Source organism: Mirounga angustirostris, unplaced genomic scaffold, assembly GCF_029215605.1.
Source record: "Mirounga angustirostris isolate CCGP_5_RB_7025 unplaced genomic scaffold, mMirAng1.0.hap1 SCAF_16, whole genome shotgun sequence".
NCBI classification, from domain to species: domain Eukaryota; kingdom Metazoa; phylum Chordata; class Mammalia; order Carnivora; family Phocidae; genus Mirounga; species Mirounga angustirostris.
The window spans coordinates 12,355,464-12,373,650 of NW_026991724.1; the positions used below are offsets into that span (position 1 = coordinate 12,355,464).

Here is an 18,187-nt window from a genome sequence, read left to right on the forward strand (position 1 = left end):
TTTTGAAGAGCAGAGTTTTAAATTTTGATGTAATGTAATTTATCAATTTTGGCTTTTATGAATCATGCTTTTGGGGGTCAAATCTAAAAAATCTTTGCCTAACCCAAGGTCATGAAGATTTTCTCCTGCTCTCTTCCAGAAGTTTTATAGTTCTGAATTTACATTTAAGCCTATGATCTCTTTATTTATTTATTTTTTTAAAAAGATTTTTATTTATTTATTTGACAGAGAGAGATATAGCGAGAGAGGGAACACAAGCAGGGGGAGTGGGAGAGGGAGATGCAGGCTTCCCGCCGAGCAGGGAGCCCGACGTGGGGCTCGATCCCAGGACCCCGGGATCATGACCTGAGCCAAAGGCAGATGCTTAACGACTGAGCCACCCAGGTGCCCCAAGCCTATGATCTCTTTAATATGGGAATTAGCAAAAGGATTTAAGGACCGAACACTCTTCTGGTTGTCAGCATTTGGTGGAGGAGATCATTTTTTTTCCCCAACCTGCTTTGAAGCTCTGCATCATTTTGTAGTTTCATAGATTTGCTGCACTTTAAACAAAGAGAGGTTTTCATCTGCATCCAGGTACCTAATTTTGCCAAGCAAAAAAATGAGATCCAGGGACACCTCTGTGGCTCAGTTGGTTAGGTGTCAGACTCTTGGTTTCATCTCAGGTCATGAACTCAGGGTTGTGGGATAGAGCCCCCGACCAGCTCCAGACTCTGGTTGGAGTCTCTTGAGATTTTCTTCCTCTCCCCCTCCTCCCCTCTAAAGTAAATAAATAAAATCTTTTTTAAAAATAAAAAAAAAAATGAGATCCAAAAATGGGCAGTGCCTTGTAGATATTAGTGGTGGCTGGGGGAGGAGAGGCAGAACCCAGTGTCCTGAAGTCCTTTCCAGTTGCATTATCTGGGCCACTACCATGCCTATCACAGCACTTAACTTACTCTATTTTTTATTATGGTCATTTATGGACTATACACCATTTCTCAAACTTTTCTTTAAGGTAGTTAGGTGTCAGCTCTAATATCAGCACCTCAGAGAGTCCTTGCTTGAATCCCTCAATTGAAACTAGCTTTCCTGAGCACTTCCCACTCATATCCCTCTGTTTTACTGTTTTTATGATACTTACTACTTGAAATTACCTTATTTATTCTTGATTATTGGTTTAGGATCTGCCTCTCCTTAGGAGGATAGAAGGGTTTTTTGTTTTGTTTTTATGGCTTGTGTCTTTATTCTGTTTTTAGGGATGAAATTCCCACCTTTTTGTTTTGTTTCTACCTCCCTATCTCCAAACATCATTTATGATGCTAATTCTTTTTCTTTTTCTTTTTTTTTGAGAGAGAGCACACATGGAGGGGGTGGAGCAGAGGGAGAGGGTGAGAGAGAATCTTAAGCAGGCTCCATGCCCAGCACAGAGCCCGATGCAGGGGCTCGATCTCACAACCCAGAGATCATGACCTGAGCCGAAATCAAGAGTCGGAAGCCCAACCAACTGAGCCACCTAGGTGCCCCATGGAGGATAGAAGTTCTATTAGGTCAAGGTCTTCTCTTTTTTTTTTTTTTAAGATTTTATTTATTTATTTGTCAGAGAGAGAGAGAGCATAAGCAGGGGAATGGCAGGCAGAGGGAAAGGGAGAAGCAGGCTCCCCGCTGAGCAAGGAACCCCATGTGGGACTCCATCCAAGACCCTGGGATCATGACCTGAGCTGAAGGCAGGCGCTTAACTGACTGAGCCACCCAGGCGTCCCAAGGTCTTCTCTATCTTATATACTATATCCATACCATACAGACCAGAGCCAGGATTGCAGTAGTTGTTGAATACTTGTAGACTGAATGAATGAGTGAATGAATGAATGGTACTCCTAATGGTAGAGGAAAATTAATGACTTCCCCAGAGTCTGAGGATAAGGTTTCCACAAGTATAAAACTTTCTTTGGCATCTTTTGTTTAACCTTGACAATTCTTTCAAATTTTGCATTTTAAATTATACATGCAGGTTTTAATTACTATTATGCAGTATAGAAGAACTCATTAGTCGTGTCTTTTGGTGGAGAAAAAGAAAAAGACATCCATCCAAACAACTTTCTATGAAGTGAGTCTTAGTGCATTTATTTTTCAGTCTTTTTACAAATGAACCAATAGACACATTGATATTCAACTAATCACCCATAAAGGTGGGAATGTCACCCCTAAAATGGAACACAGCCAACACATTTTCCCTCTAGCTATATATAACTTTTGGTAGTTGGAGACAAGACTATAAATTTCTGGCATGTGTCTGTATTCTGTTTCTCTCCTAGCTAGTAAACATGGCCATTAGGTGGATCATGAATGAGTATCAGAATCATTTAGAAACATTCTGTATACTTCTCACCAAGTAGCCTAACTGTTGTCCAGTTTTTTTACCATGTGACATTTTACCTATTTCTATTTAAATTCTTTTCAAAGACTCACTCAGTATTTGATGATGTGCCTATGCATTCATTAACATGGAAAGGAATTCAAGATACATTTTAAAATTAAAACAAGCTATTTAGGTAGATGAAGATTTTAAGCAACGTTAATAATGACTTCTCTGGATAGACACAATTTTTCTTTTTCGCTTCTCTGCATCCTCTAATACTTCTGTATTGAACTTGCAGGATTTATACGAGTACAGACGTTTTTCATTCTATTCCTTAACATACCTGTTTGTTTACAAAAGAAAGTTTCGCTTCTCCTATTAGCCATGCTATATATAGCTCAGTAGCAGGTCCCTTAGATGGCAGGAAAAGAAGAAAAAGTAAAAATGCTAATGCTGACTTTGGTAACAGGTTCAGAGGAGAAAATATTTGATTATCCAAGACTTTCAATTATTTATGCCATCAATTCCCCTGAGAATTGACAGCTGAGTATATAAAATGTTGGCAGTGTGCCGTCTCTGCCTGACGTTTAGATTTTCTAGGTCTTACTCCTAGAAGTGAGATTTTGACTTTCAGTGAGATTCTTAAAAAATGTTTGCTGTCAAGTAATGTGACGATAGAGTAGCAGGCAATTTATTGCAATGGCTTGGGATTAAAGAGACGGTGTAGGCAAGTTGTTTTGCATGAGCTCTTCCACCTCAGCAGAGGATATACAGGAACGCGACTGTCCCAGCCTCAGGCTCCGGAAAGATCCGAGAGATCTTTTTCTTACAACTTTTCTCCCGCCAGGAAGTTCAAATAAAGAGCGGTGAAACGCTGGTTCTGTTTTTCTCCTTGTGGGCTGGGCGCGAGGTGACTGGCGAAGGTCAGTCCCGCCTAGTCAGTTTACGAAATATCAGCCAATGAGAGAGCCGCTTTTTCAGTCAGCGGCGACCTAAAGAAGAAGAAGACAGGGTACTGGCCGCCGTCTAGGACTGCTGCCCAATAGGAGCAGGCCGCGCCCGCAACTCAGGCGGGCCGCTTGAGCTGCTCAGGAAGTGGCTGTTGGCCCGGGTCTGTGCGAGTTTTTCCAAAAAACGGCCGCGACCGCGGCGACTTTGCAAGCCCACGGCGTCCTCCCGGCTCTAGGTAAGGCGGGCGCTTGCGTCTGCGCAGGCCTCGGGCCTCTGGCTCCAGGATAACTTCCCGGGTTTGGTCCCTGGCTGCGGGGCCTGAGGACGCCCCACGAGGGGAGTTGCGAGCGGGCACCGAACCCGGCGGCCTGGGGAGGTTCGGCCGCTCTGGGTTGCCCCAACCGTCGGGCCCGAGGCGCCCGAACCCAAGCTCTTTCGGGCTTGCTCGGGGCAGGCGCCCAAGGTGGGGGCGGGGGGGGCGAAGGCCGGAGCGGAGTTCGCCGCGGGCCGCTCTCCTGTTGAGCCAATCTTCCAACTCTTCCTGTGCGAATATAAATGCTCTCCGCGCTGAGCGCCCGTATCTTGCGTTACGGTCCGTTCACCGAGGAACCTGACGTTTGTTCTTATCCACTCTGTGACGTAAATACTTCTTTATCCCAGTGTTAGTAGTGAACAAGTTGAACAGAGAGGCTAGGAAACCCGCCTAAGGTGCCGCAGGTAGTACGCGGCAGAGTGGGGATTTGAACCGAGGCTGGCTCGCCTCGGTGCTGCAGCCCCTTATCCAGGTGATTGGCGGCCGTCGTCCCGCCTGGTGCGGACGTTGATCTGATTAACCGAAGTTGGAAAGATGACAAGTGGGAGGCTAGCGTTTGGCACGCCGAGGTCAAGGACAAGGCTGCTCCAGGTTTGGGGTGCCCAGCCAACAGTCTTTTTTTTTTTTTTAATCTTTTTTTTTAAAGGTTTCATTTATTTATCTGAGAGAGAGAATGGGAGACAGAGAGCATGAGGGGGGGGGGGGTCCGAGGGAGAAGCAGACTCCCTGCTGAGCAGGGAGCCCGATGCGGGACTCGATCCCGGGACTCCAGGATCATGACCCGAGCCGAAGGCAGTCGCTTAACCAACTGAGCCACCCAGGTGCCCCCAGCCAACAGTCTTTTTGGCTCTGATCACTCCTGGCTAGCCCAAGGGCTGGAGGATATTTATTTCTCCGCACTGATCGGGAAGCTCAGCTCTAGACCGCCGCTGTTTCATAGAACTTTCTGCTAGGATGAAAATGTTCTCTCTCTCCTAGATCTGTCTTTATCCGATGCTGTTCTTAGATGTTGGGGGGTGGTTGGTTGGTTGGTTGTTCTGGTTTCTTTTTTTAGGCGTATGGTGGATAGTTCTGTAGGTATTTAAGCATCTGCTGTGTGCTTGTTGCTCTGGAGGATACCGAGATGAGCCGGTTGGATTCGGCCGTCTGCCTTATTGTTCTAATCAGAACAGACCTATGACGGGGAGAAATTTCCTTTCTAATATTTAACCATAATGAAAAGTACAGAGAATGATTAAAAAAAAAAAAAAAGACCTGTGCACTCACCATCTAGATCTAACAATTCTTGAGCTTGACCTTTTGCTATAATTGCATCCTTTTTTTTTTTGAGAAATAAAAGTATATATATAGTTGAAGCCCCACGTGTATCTGAACTCTCTTTCTCCAGAATTTGGTATTTTTCATGCCCACGCTTGTTTCATACTACTGTTGTATATTTGTAAGTCCAGATAGCGTGGCTTTTCATGTTTTAAAGCGTCCTAAAAATGGGATTATAGCGGATTCCTTTATAACCTGCCTTTTTTTTTTTTAAGATTTATTTATTTATTTATTTGACAGAGACAGAGATAGCGAGAGCAGGGAACACAAGCCCCGGGAGTGGGAGAGGGAGAGCAGGCTTCCCGCCGAGGAGGGAACCCGATGTGGGACTCTATCCCAGGATTCTGGGATCATGACCTGAGCCGAAGGCAGACGCTTAACGACTGAGCCACCCAGGCGCCCCTGCTTTTTTCTGTTTGATGTAATTTTGAAGAAAATTTACTGTGTTGGGGCTCTTAATGGGAAGAGAGCTTATGGTTCTGTCTTGACCAGAGGTTTTGTTTTACTTTCTTCTCCACTTTCTTGAGTTCTCTTTCTGGTAGTTAAGTTAATCAGATATCCTGGCTTGACATTTTAATTTTATTATTGTCCTTTTTGACTGTCTTTTAGTCTGTTTTCTAGAAGAGTTCCTCAACGTTATCTTCCAATCCTTTTTTTTTTTTTTTAAGATTTTATTTATTTGACAGAGAGCGAGTGAGCACAAGCACGCTCCCACGCACACACACAAGCAGGTGGAGTGGCAGGCAGAGGGAGAAGCAGGCTCCCCACAGAGCAGGGAGCCCGATGTAGGGCTCAGTCCCAGGACCCTGGGATCATGACTGGAGCTGAAGGGAGACGCTTAACGGACTGCCACCCAGGCGCCTCTCTTCCAATCCTTCTATTAAATATTTTATTTTGGCTGTCATTTTTTTTTTTCTAAAGATTTTATTTTTATTTATTTGAGAGACAGAGAGCATGAGAGGGAGGAGGGTCAGAGGGAGAAGCAGACTCCCTGCTGAGCAGGGAGCCCGATGCGGGACTCGATCCCAGGACTCCAGGATCATGACCTGAGCCGAAGGCAGTCGCTTAACCAACTGAGCCACCCAGGCGCCCCTTGGCTGTCATTTTAAATTTCCAAGAGCTCTTTCTTGTTTTCTGATTTGTCCTTTTCCCCCCCGGCATTCTTTTCCTATAAGTTTGAGGGAGTTTTTTGTTTTTGTTTTTTACAGTTTTTCTTGCATTGTTTTCCCTTCTTCCCTCCAAGTTTCTTCTGTTTGTCTGCTTTGGTCTCTGTCTCATGTTGGCAGCTTTGCTCAAATGTCAATTGAACCTTGGCTCCTTGTTTTTAAGGAGGGCCCCCTTCTTCCCCCAGAAAGCAGACTGGAAGCTCTGTATGAGTGGCTGAACCTTATCAACCAGTAGGCTTTTACTGTTAAATAGATGGGCAGAGACTCAGCCATTTTGGGGGGGGGATTCACAATAGTCCGTATTTATAGATCTTTTTTCTTGAGGTGGTTTTCTGTAGTGAACAGTCCTCTAATCTCCTGCCTTGGGTAGAGAATGTGTATAAACCAGAATGTTGCGCCCTGGATTTGTGCAGGGAAAAAAGCTGGGGAAGAAGAGTTGGAAGGGTCTCACACTGTTCAGTGTGTATACTTGCACTTAACTCCTTATCTTCACTGCTGTGCTGTACCCGTTCTGGTGTTAAGCCTGTGTGGCACAAACTGCCAGTTTTCTACAGCATACGCGGAGGAGGTGTTTGTTTGCCTGGCTTTTTGTTCACTTGAGACGGGCTTTCAACCAGTCCTCTCTTTCAGCTTCGTCTTTCAACACTGTCCTCTGTGGTCCCCGGTTTCTGCAGTCCCCTCAGTGGGAGTCAGCTTGCTTCTCAGGAGCACACAATCCCCCCTCATTGCAGGCACTTGTGGGTTTGATCTTTTCAGCTCTACTAAGAAGTTACCGGTTCCAGTAAAAACTGGCTTAATCTCATACCCTGTTTGCATTTGTCTTGTAATTTATCTTTTCTTAAATGCCTTTGGGCGTTTGTGTCATGTTCATTGGTTTTCAGGAATGACTAGAAAAAGAAAGATAAGTGTGCTTCATTCATCCACCGTGTTTACTGAAATTCCCTTTATTTACTCAGCCCCTTCCATTCTGGCCTCTGGGCCCATCACTTCAGGGAAACTGCTCTTTTCTTCTAGGCTGTGTGTCATCTCCATGTTGTTAAATGTAGTGGTGATCACTCTTCTGTACTAGACTCACTTGACCATTCCATTCTTGAAACGGGCTTCCAAGAGCCCGTTCTCTCCCAGGTTTCCTCCTCCTTCATAGTCTGCTCTGGGTTCTCTTCCTGTTAACTGTTGGCCTTTTATAATGTGTGTCTCAGGTTTGAGTCCTTGGCCCAATATTCTTCTATCTCTGTTCCATAGGTAGTTTGATCTGTCTTGTGGTTTTAAGTAACATGTCTGTGCTTAGGGTTCTTAAAGCTGTCTACTACTTTACGTCTCCTGCTACCACTCGCCCAAGCCTCTGACCACTGGTTTACACCCCCACAGGGAGGCTGTGAACTGGTTGGCTTGCTTGCAGTCTTGCTTCCCCTGCAGTCCATTCCTAAGACAGAAGAAACTCCTTACTGAAGCCTTTCGTGTTAGTGTTCTGCCTCCTCAGCCTCATCCCATACTTCCACTCTTCCTTCCTGTGCTCATTGCATCTGCCCTGTTTCTCAGTTGCACCAAACCCATGCTTATCAGGGACCTCTGTACTGATTTCCTTCTGAAACTCTTCCTTGGCTCTTCATATGGCCACCTTCTTTTAATCCTTCACACCTGGGCTCAACTTTCACTCTTTTTGAAAGACTTTATAAAATGGTGCTCCCTGGGGCACCTGGGTGGTTCATTCGGTTAAGCGTCTGCTTTCAGCTCAGGTCATGGTCCCAGCATCCTGGGATCGAGTCCTGCAGTGGGCTCCCTGCTCAGTGGGGAGTCTGCTTCTCTCTCTTTGTGCTCTCTCTCTCTCTCTCTCTCTAATAAATAAATATTAAAAATAAAATAAAATATGAGCCATGTATACAAGACTAATTTCCCCAGTGAAGCTGAGTAAACTTTCCCCTAATAGCTGAGGGAAAGATTCTCACATGAATCTTCCAAATATGGGATGTGATAATATTTCTTCATATAATTGATACTGTCAATTAAAGACCATTTCTGTCATGTTAAGCCGTTAACTCAAGCAGCAGATCTCAACAATCTATGAACTATCTTTCAGGACAAAAATTGCATAATATTTAATATCCATGATAAGATGTCAGGGTTTTTTTTTTTAAATATATATATATATATATTTTTAAAGATTTTATTTATTTGAGAGAGAGAATGAGAGAGAGAGAGAGAGCATGAGAAGGGGGAGGGTCAGAGGGAGAAGCAGACTCCCCGCTGAGCAGGGAGCCCAATGTGGGACTCGATCCCGGGACTCCAGGATCATGACCTGAGCTGAAGGCAGTCACTTAACCAACTGAGCCACCCAGGCGCCCCGGATTTTTTTTTTTTTTTTACCAAGACCAACAAGGCTGCAAATGGCTTTATCCCCCAAGAACCTGACTTTTCCCATTTGATTATTTTTTTCATTCATTGGAGAAATAAATTTATGATAAATTTTGGACCAAATTTTAAAAACCATATCCAAATGACAACATGGGATGTAATGAAACACATTGCAGAGTTGCAACCAAAACTGAGAGAAGGGGTCCACCCACTGGGTTTCCACAGAGAAAGATTCGCCATGGGAGCATCCAAGAGAATTTTGAAAGTTTTCCGTAAGAACTTGCTTTATCATTCCTGTGTCCACGTTTGATCCAAATATTCATAACCGTCTGCTATATCTACCAAACACTTGCTACCATTTCAGTGCTCTTCTTTACTTTAAGCTTTCTTGATTTAGCAGAAATAAAAAGTTAATAAATAAACTTTAAAAAAAATAAAATGGTGCTCCTTGACTCCTACTCCCAAGACCAAATAACACAATGTATAATTTCCAAATTTATTTATTTTCCCATTTGCTAGAATGTAAAATCTGTTACACAGTTTTATCCTCTCATTACCTCTGTGGGGTATCTGACTACTTAACAGGTGCTTAATAAATATTTCTTGAATGGATTAACATCATGGAATTAGAGACAAGAAACAATGAAGGGGACATGCCAGGTCCCTGGTAAATATCTGTGAAATGGGCTAACCAATAGCGTTAGAGATGGGAAACAAAAATACTGGAAAGGACAGAGCAAATAAAGTTTGGTCAGCCTTTTTGGAGAAATTACGTAAATTTCTATTTTGAGTTAGTATTGAGTTAATTTTGCAACTATAAAAACCTTTCTTTGTTTATCCTTAGTAACTTGGTGCTGTGAAAGATGAATATTGCCTATGCCAACTAAAATCAAATATAGCATATATTTTGGTAAATATCTGTATTTGGGTCACAACTGCTAGAGAGGTCTGGGAAATTACTTTCAGTCACAAAAGTTCAGTTCCCTTGGAGATGAACCATGAGAGATGATGGACTCTGAAAAACAAACTGAGGGTTCTAGAGGGGAGGGGGGTGGGAGGATGGGTTAGCCTGGTGATGGGTATTAAAGAGGGCACGTTCTGCATGGAGCACTGGGTGTTATACGCAAACAATGAATCATGGAACACTACGTCAAAAACTAATGATGTATGGTGATTAACATAACATAATAAATAAATTAAAAAGGAGGAGAAAAAGTTCAGTCCCCTTATTTCATAGATCGTTCTGTTATGGAAGATAGTACTATGATCACCTGCCTTCATGTTTTCAAAAGGGAAACTGGAAAACTAGTTATAAGTACTTGTTATGGAGAAAAAAGTTACTGATTACCAAACACTTCTGACTTAAAGAGGAGATTTTAGTTGCTTATTTAAAAAAAAAAAAAAAGATTCTCAGTTTTGCCAAAAATGACCTTAAACAGAAGTTCTAGAAAACTTAGATATGATTATATCAGCTATACGGCATGTTTTATCTATTTTACTGATATTTTTTACAAATCTTCTCCAGAGATGGCTCAGGAAGCAATGGAATATACTCTTGACGGGCAATTAGAGCATCATGTTGCAGAACAGCCTGTTCCTGCTGAAGTGGTCAGCAGCCAAGGGGGACCACCCCTGCTCCAGCCTCTACCTACTGAAGTGGTCAGCGGCCAAGGGGGACCACCCCTGTTCCAGCCTCTACCTACTGAAGCGGTCAGCGGCCAAGGGGGACTACCCCTGCTCCAGCCTCTACCTCCTGAAGTGGTCAGCGGCCAAGGGGGACCACCCCTGTTCCAGCCTCTACCTACTGAAGTGGTCAGCGGCCAAGGGGGACCACCCCTGCCCCAGCCCGCTCCAGCTGAAGGGACCAGCAGCCAAGTGGGACTGCATGTGCTCCAGCCTGCTTCACAGGTGTCTGTTGACCTGACAGAAGAAGTGGAGCTGTTGGGAGAAGACCGTGTGGAGAACATTAATCCAGGGGCTTCAGAGGAACATAGGCAGCGATCTCGTGTTAACCGCCCCATCCCAGTGTCTTCATTGGATTCAATGAACACCTTCATCAATGGACTGCAGAGACTTCATGGCATGCTGGAATTCCTGAGACCCCCTTCAGACCACAGTGTGGGACCAATGAGATCGAGGAGGAGGAGGGGGTCTGCTTCACACAGGTCAAGAACCGCAGGGTCTCAGAGGACAGACGGTACCAGGTAAAAATTTGTTAAAATCTTGGGATTAGTGCCAGGCTGGGAATTATGAACGCCGGTTATGCCCCCAGTGCTGCCGAGGCTTGACGCAATGACTTTTGGCAAGTCAGATAGTCTTTCTGAACCCCCAGTTCCTCACAAGTCAGATGAAAATAAAAGTGCTTGCCTTATTTACTTCACAGAGTCATTAGGGAATAAGTTACACTGATGTGCTTTGAAAACTAGGTGGTAGTTTGTTGGCAATGGTTTCTATGGGGGCTGGCTCTTCTTTAGATCATTTGCATATCAAAAAAAGATTTCTTTTAACTTAAAACTCCACAATCCAATTACCCAGTATCCATCATTCATTGGCACCCCATGTAATGGTGCAGTAGACTTTGGAAGACAGGCAGGCTGGATTTAGAGAAGCCTTGTGAAAAGTAAAATGTGAATTAATTTAGAGCTTAATCTGACTAAGTGGGGAAACATTCCAGCCCTCCTCACCTGAGAATGTGTTGCAGAGTTGAAAATAATTTTCTTTCATAGTTTTTCATTTGAGCTTGCCTTCTGAAGAGCTTAGCCGTCAAGTCTTGGCAGGGTTACTATGAAAAATAACCAATGGCTATGCCTTGCCTGTTTTTTAACTTCCTCCTGCTTTTGAAATACTTGATTTCACATTTGGCCTTCTAAATGTTTTCATAATGTTTAAAGAATTGAATTCAACATCGTCATTTTATATATGAAGGAAACTTGGACCCTGAGAAAGTGTTTTGTTCGGGGTCTCATAGCTACAACAGGGGACAAGGTTGAGTTGGTATTGGAACCTGGATCTGACTCATTTTCTATCCAAGCAGATAGAGGAAGCTTCGGTCATATCCATTTGTTTTCTTAACATTATGAAAATAATGAGATGATACTAAAAAGTAGCTAGGCCATATGTTGACTGTGTGTTTTGTTTTTTTTTTTTTTTTTAAAGATTGTATTTATTTATTTGAGAGAGAGAGAATGAGAGAGAGCAAGTACATGAGAGGGGGGAGGGTCAGAGGGAGAAGCAGACTCCCTGCCGAGCAGGGAGCCCCATGCGGGACTCGATCCAGGGACTACAGGATCATGACCTGAGCCGAAGGCAGTCGCTTAACCAACTGAGCCACCCAGTCGCCCTGTTGACTGTGTTTTACAAATGAGGAAGCTGATGGAATAATTTGTGTTCTGACTAGGGTGACTCTGGAATTGGGATTGTGCCTTCTGATCCTGGACTCAGCATCCTTTTCCGTGGATTCTGCTGATTACTGTGGGGTGAAGGGGAGGGTCCTGTTGTTCCTGTGGATCTAGTCTCTAGCCTCGTCATTCCTGGATGTGACCCGTCAGGGATGATGTGCTTAGTTTTGTGTTGACAAGAGTTTCAGATGCATGTTACTATTATTTTAAGGTGTCATTCCCTCTGATTATGAAGGCAGAATAAGATTTCATATGTTTGCGTCGTAGGTGAAGGCAGCTTGTAGTGCAGTTTGGGACCCTTTCAGAGTCTATGGGCTGAGAGTTGCAAGTGATGTCCCCAGGAACTGGCTGACTGCCAAGAGACGTCACAGTATTCCGCAGCCTTGGTTGTTCATATATTCATTCGGGGGAGGGGAGCAGGGGCAAATTTGATTGCTTTTTGGTGGGAGACTCTTGTGTTAACCCAACTCACAGGAGAGTGACACTTAAAAACCAGATGCCAGTTTACAGAGAGAAATAGAAATGCCAGAGAGACCAGAGTCTCTTGCTGGCACAGTCGGCACAATTCTCCCAAAAGAAATTTACACACAGAAGCTAAGCTCTAATCAGAATATTGCTTGACATATGTAAGAACTGTGCTCAGGGACTGTGAAAGGATATCAGTTGAGCTCTTTGACGATTGTGTTTGTTTCTACAAAAGGAATAAACCTAAAGGGCCAGGGATTGTGCAGCTTAGTGGAGAAAACATGGATTCTGGAGGCAAATAAATGTGGTATTAAAACTTTTTTTCCCTAAATACTGTGTTGGAAGCAAATGCCACACTAAATTCACATAAAAATAGCAGCTTTTCTAGGATTGATTGCTTATTATACCGTCTGAATTTCTTAACATGAATTTCTTATTATGGTGTTTGGCATTTACTCACCTGACAGACTATCTCTGGGTCAGGTGTTAAGAGCCTGGGCGAGGGTGAGCAGCTTTTGCCTCAGATTCCACTGAGAAGCCAAAGTTGGGGGAAGCTGAGTAATGAGGTATTTTTCCCAACAGGCTTCTCAGCCAAGGTCACAAACTCCTTTCCTGTTTCTTTGAGGCTGCTTGATTCTGGCTGTCAGCGTCATCACTCATTCATCAAATATTTCTAATACTCCACTATGTGAGAGACTGAACTTTGCCTTGGAGTTACATTGTGAACAGGACAGATCAGGGTACCTGTTCTCATGGAGCTTATGGAATCTAGGACTACAGAGGGTAAGCAAGGGAGAAGAACTTATACTGTTATTTAATTCAGAGATGGTAAGTGCAGGGAAAGAGGAGGATTTCTTGGGTTTCAAGATTGTACTCCCAGAGAAACCATAGCACTGCTTCCTGATGACGTAGCTCCCCTTTCCTTTGTCCTCAATGAGACCTTGGAAATGCCTTTTGCTATATTAAAGCAATGTTAATGAGTGGGGTTTTTTTTTTTTTTTGATCGCTTATTTTCTTACCAGTTTCTTTCTTTCTTTCTTTCTTTTTTTTTTTAAAGATTTTATTTATTTATTTGACAGAGCGAGAGAGGGAACACAAGCAGGGGGAGTGGGAGAAGGAGAAGCAGGCTTCCTGCAGAGCAGGGAGCCCGATGCGGGGCTCGATCCCAGGACCCCAGGGATCATGACCTGAGCTGAAGGCAGACACTTAACGACTGAGCCACCCAGGCGCCCCAATTTCTTACCAGTTTCTATGCAGAATTCTCAGTATGCATGTCAGTAGCCTATTAGCCTAACTTTAGTGTGGATTTCATTTGGTTAAAATGATCTTAGGAGATACCATTCTTATGTGCTTATTCTCATGGTGGCTGTAGCTGCTGTTAGCACACAATTGCCAAAATTAGTTGGTAAACTTGCTTATTAGCATTTTTAAAAAAGAAAACCTGAGTAACATCAAAAATGGCAGAGTAAGGACCTCCAAAACACTGGCAAAATTTATCAGAATCAATTTTCAGGACTGGAAAATAAGCAGATGCTTAAAGCAATTCAGGGAGTGAGTATTAAAAAAAAACAGAACAAAACAGCTGAATATCAGAACAGTAAGCTTCTGGCATTCCCTGTTCCATATCCCTCTTCAGCTCGATGGTAGTGGTGCAAACCAAGTGCCTGCAAGGACAGTGAAAACCAGCAGCCTGACAGCCACTAGAGGGAATAGATTGGGATTGGAGCTCCTTCAAAGCTTCATTCCCAGAGAATTCTCTTTTTTTGTCCTGTTTGGTGGTTTCCTGGAAGATCCCACTCGCAGGGCTATTTCTGACTTACCACTATGCCCAGTCTAAAAAGCTGAAAGCCTTTTCCCCAGAGGCTGCCTGAGGAGGTGCATACCATGGGGGCAAACTAAACTAAAAAACTTAAAAGGAAAAGCTGAGGAATGAGATCTTCATAGGGGTTTTGAAAAGCTCTGACATATTCTTGGAAATCTAGAAGGCCACAGATATGACATGCCTAGGGCTGTGTACGACTGTGCTCATGCCCAGGAAGACCTAAGAAGGCACTAATTTTTCAATTCTGGCTGACCTTGAGTCTCTGCACAACCAAGAAGCATTGTCACTTGCCTGGCTGATTCCTGAACGTGTGTCCCAACATAAACACACAGTCACATACTCAGCAAAGACTAGGAGACTTACTCGTCCTGGGTGTTTAAGCATATCTGTGTCCAGGCATGAACTAACACCTAAGCTAACCACATAGACTTAATGGCCACATGCAACAAAGAATGCAAATCTTACAGAATCACTTCAGAAAAGTCACTAAACAAAAAGTAACAAGTATAAGAAATAGCAATAACAACAAACCCTGAAAAGGGGAACAATCTGATTTCCAGAGTTACTACATTATAGTATTTGAAATGTCCAGTTTTCAAGAAGAAATTACAAGACATGGAAAGAAAGTATGGCCCACACATAGGAAAAAAAGAAAAAAAAATACGTAAAGAAGCCAAGATGTTGGACTTACCAGACAGACTTCTTTTTTTTTTTTTTTTAAGATTTTATTTATTTGAGAGAGAGAATGAGAGAGAGAGAGCATGAGAGGGGGGAGGGTCAGAGCTCAGAGAAGCAGACTCCCCGCCGAGCAGGGAGCCTGATGTGGGACTCGATCCGGGACTCCAGGATCATGACCTGAGCCGAAGGCAGTCGCTTAACCAACTGAGCCTCCCAGGTGCCCCAGACAGACTTTAAATGTGCTTTTTAAATATATTCAGAGAACTAAAGCAAAGTATAAAACAGTGTGTCACCATATAGACAATTTCAATAAAGAGATTGAAGTTATAAAAATATACAAAATAGAAATGGTGGAGTTGACAAGTACAATAAATTTAAAAAATCACTAGAGGGCTCAGCAAGTTTGAACGGATAAAAGAAAGAATTGACTTTGAAGAGTCAAGAAACAAAATTGAAGATAGGTGAATTGAGGTTATCTGGCCTAGATAACAAGGGGGAAAATGAAGAATAATTAACATAGCCTCAGAGACCTGTAGAACATCATCAAGTATATGCCAACATATGCATAATGGAAGTCCTTGTAGGGGAGGAGAGAGAAAGGGACAGAAAGAATATTTGAAGAAATGACAAAAAATTGCCAAATTTGATGAAAAACATTAATCTACTAGAAGCTTAACAAACTCTAAACAGAATAAATTTCAAAGAGATCCACACCTACATAGATCACAATCAAACTGTTAGCGCCAAAGAAAAAGAGAGAATCTTAAAATCAGCAATAAAGAAGTGACTGACTCATCAGGTACAAAGGATATTCAATAAAGTTGACAGCTGATATATCATCACAAACAATGGAGGTCAGAATGCAGTTGAATGACCTGGTCAGAGGTTTGGTTGGGTATTTTTTAGAGAGAGTGCACGTGCAAACAGGGATGGGGAGGGGCAGAGGGAGAGAGAGAATCTTAAGTAGGCTCCACGCCCAACATGGAGCCAGATGCAGGGCTTGAGATCATGACCTTAGCCAAAATCAAGAGTCAGATGCTTAACTGACTGAGCCACCGAGGCACTCCTGACCTGTTCAGAGTATTAAAAGAAAAAAAACTCAACTAAGAATTCCATGTCAAGCAGAACTATCCCTCAGAAATGAAGGAACAATGAGGCATTCTAGGATTTAAAAAAACAAAACAAAACAAACAGAAAGCCTGTCCTACAAGAATTACTAAAGAGAGTCCTTCAGGCTGAAATTAAAGAATCCCCCCCCCCCCCCCCAAAAAAAACCCACCAGACATAAATAAATTGAATCCACAAGGAAGAGTAAAGAGCACTAGCAAAGATAACTACATAGGTAAATACAATAGACAATACACATGTATTTCTATTTATAATTCTTTTTTTCTTTCAATTTAGAACAAACAGCATAAAGAAATGACTATAAATCTGTGTTGATGGACATAAAATCATCAAAAGTGGGGAGTGAATAGAATTATAACTCTAAATGAGGTAAAAGAAATGAGAAAATTAAAATGGTGCACTTGAAAATAATTCAAAAGAAGGCAGTAATGGAGAAATAAACATTTTTTTAAAGATTTTATTCATTTGAGACACAGAGATAGAGAGAGAGAGCATGAGCAAGGGGGGAGGCAGAGGGAGAGGGGGAAGCAGGCCCCCTGCTGAGCCAGGAGCCCGACACAGGGCTCGATCCCAGGACCCCAGAATCATGACCTGAGCTGAAGGCAGACAGACGCTTAACCATCTGAGCCACCCAGGTGCCCTAAAGATTTTTTTTTTTTTTTAAGTAATCTCTACACCCAATCTGAGGCTCCAGTGCATAACCCCAAGATCGTAGTCACATGCTCCACTGACTGAGCCAGGCTGAGCCCTAAACATTTCTCTTATGAGCATTTGGAATAGATATTCCTATATGAACAAAAAAAGACACAGGATTATAGAAAATAGAAAAATGGGGCACCTGGGTGGCTCAGTTGGTTAAGCAACTGCCTTCGGCTCAGGTCATGATCCTGGAGTCCTGGGATCGAGTCCCGCATCGGGCTCCCTGCTCGGCGGGGAGTCTGCTTCTCCCTCTGACCCTCCCCCTCTCATGCTCTCTCTCTCTCTCATTCTCTCTTTCAAATAAATAAATAAAATCTTTAAAAAAAAAAAAAAGGAAAATAGAAAAATGGTAGATATAAATCCTGCTTTAAATTAAATGCAAATGGTTTAAACACTCTAGTCAAAAGGCATAGATCAGCAGCACAGATTTTTTTTAAAAATCCAACTATATACTGTCTGCAAGATACACAGTTTGGATTGAAAGGCATTAATAGGTTGAAAATACAAGGATGGAATAAAATATGCCATGCAAACAGTAACCACAAGAGAGCAGGAGTTGCTATACTAATATCAGACAAAATAGACTTTGAGACAAAAATTGTTATAAGAGTCAAAGAAGGACATTTTATAATGATAAAGAACATGGATTAACCCTTTTATCATTATATCCAGAAGATATAATAATTATAAACCTGTGAATATCTGCAGCAGTGCCCCCAAATACATGAAGCAAAAACTGTCATAACTGATGGGAGAAATAGACAATTCACCAGTAATAGTAAGAGGTATCAGTACCCCATTTTCAACAATGAGGATAACTAGACAGAAGGTCAACCAGGAACCAGAAAGCTTGAAAAACACTTTAAATCTACTGGACCTAATAAACATCTGTAGGACATTCCACTCGACAGCAGAACATACCTATTTCTCAAGTGCACATGGAATATTTTCCAGGACAGATCATATGTTAGGGCTAACATATGGGTATAAAACAAGACTCAATAAAGTTAAAGTATTGAAATCATACAAAGTATGTCTGACCATAAGTAACAGAAAGAATTTGGAGAAATTCACAAGTATGTAGAAATTATATTAACTCCTAAATAACCAATAGATCGAAGAAGAAATCCCAAGAAAAATTAGAAAAAAACTTTGAGATTAATGAAAAGGAACACATACCAGAACTTATAGGATGCAGCTAAAGCAGTGCTTAAAGGGAAATTTATAGTTGTTAGACGCCCACACTAAAAAAGAAAGTAGGGGCACCTGGCTGTCTCAGTCGGTAGAGCATCTGATTCTTGATCTCGGAGTCATGAGGTCAAGGCCCACACTGGGTGTAGAGATCACATAAATAAATAAAACTTTTAGGGTAAATACCCAGTAGTGCAATTGCTGGGTCATAGGGTAGCTCTATTTTTAACTTTTTGAGGAACCTCCACACTGTTTTCCAAAATGTCTGTACCAACTTGCATTCCCACCAACAGTATAAGACGGTTCCCCTTTCTCCACAACGTCTCCAACATTTGTTGTTTCTTGTATTGTCAATTTTTGCCATTCTAA

General features: G+C 42.5%; 1 protein-coding gene across 1 annotated transcript in view; it reads left to right on the forward strand.

Moving 5' to 3' along the window:
* The first annotated feature begins 3,371 nt into the window (after nt 1-3,371).
* The window catches only part of RFWD3 (ring finger and WD repeat domain 3), a 48,517-nt gene continuing 33,701 nt past the window's right edge, over nt 3,372-18,187 (forward strand). The window contains exons 1-2 of the mRNA XM_045890744.2: nt 3,372-3,524; nt 9,963-10,641. Of these exons, the coding sequence (XP_045746700.1) occupies nt 9,965-10,641 (677 nt within the window). The 5' untranslated portion in view covers nt 3,372-3,524; nt 9,963-9,964. The remainder of the gene's footprint in view (nt 3,525-9,962; nt 10,642-18,187) is intronic.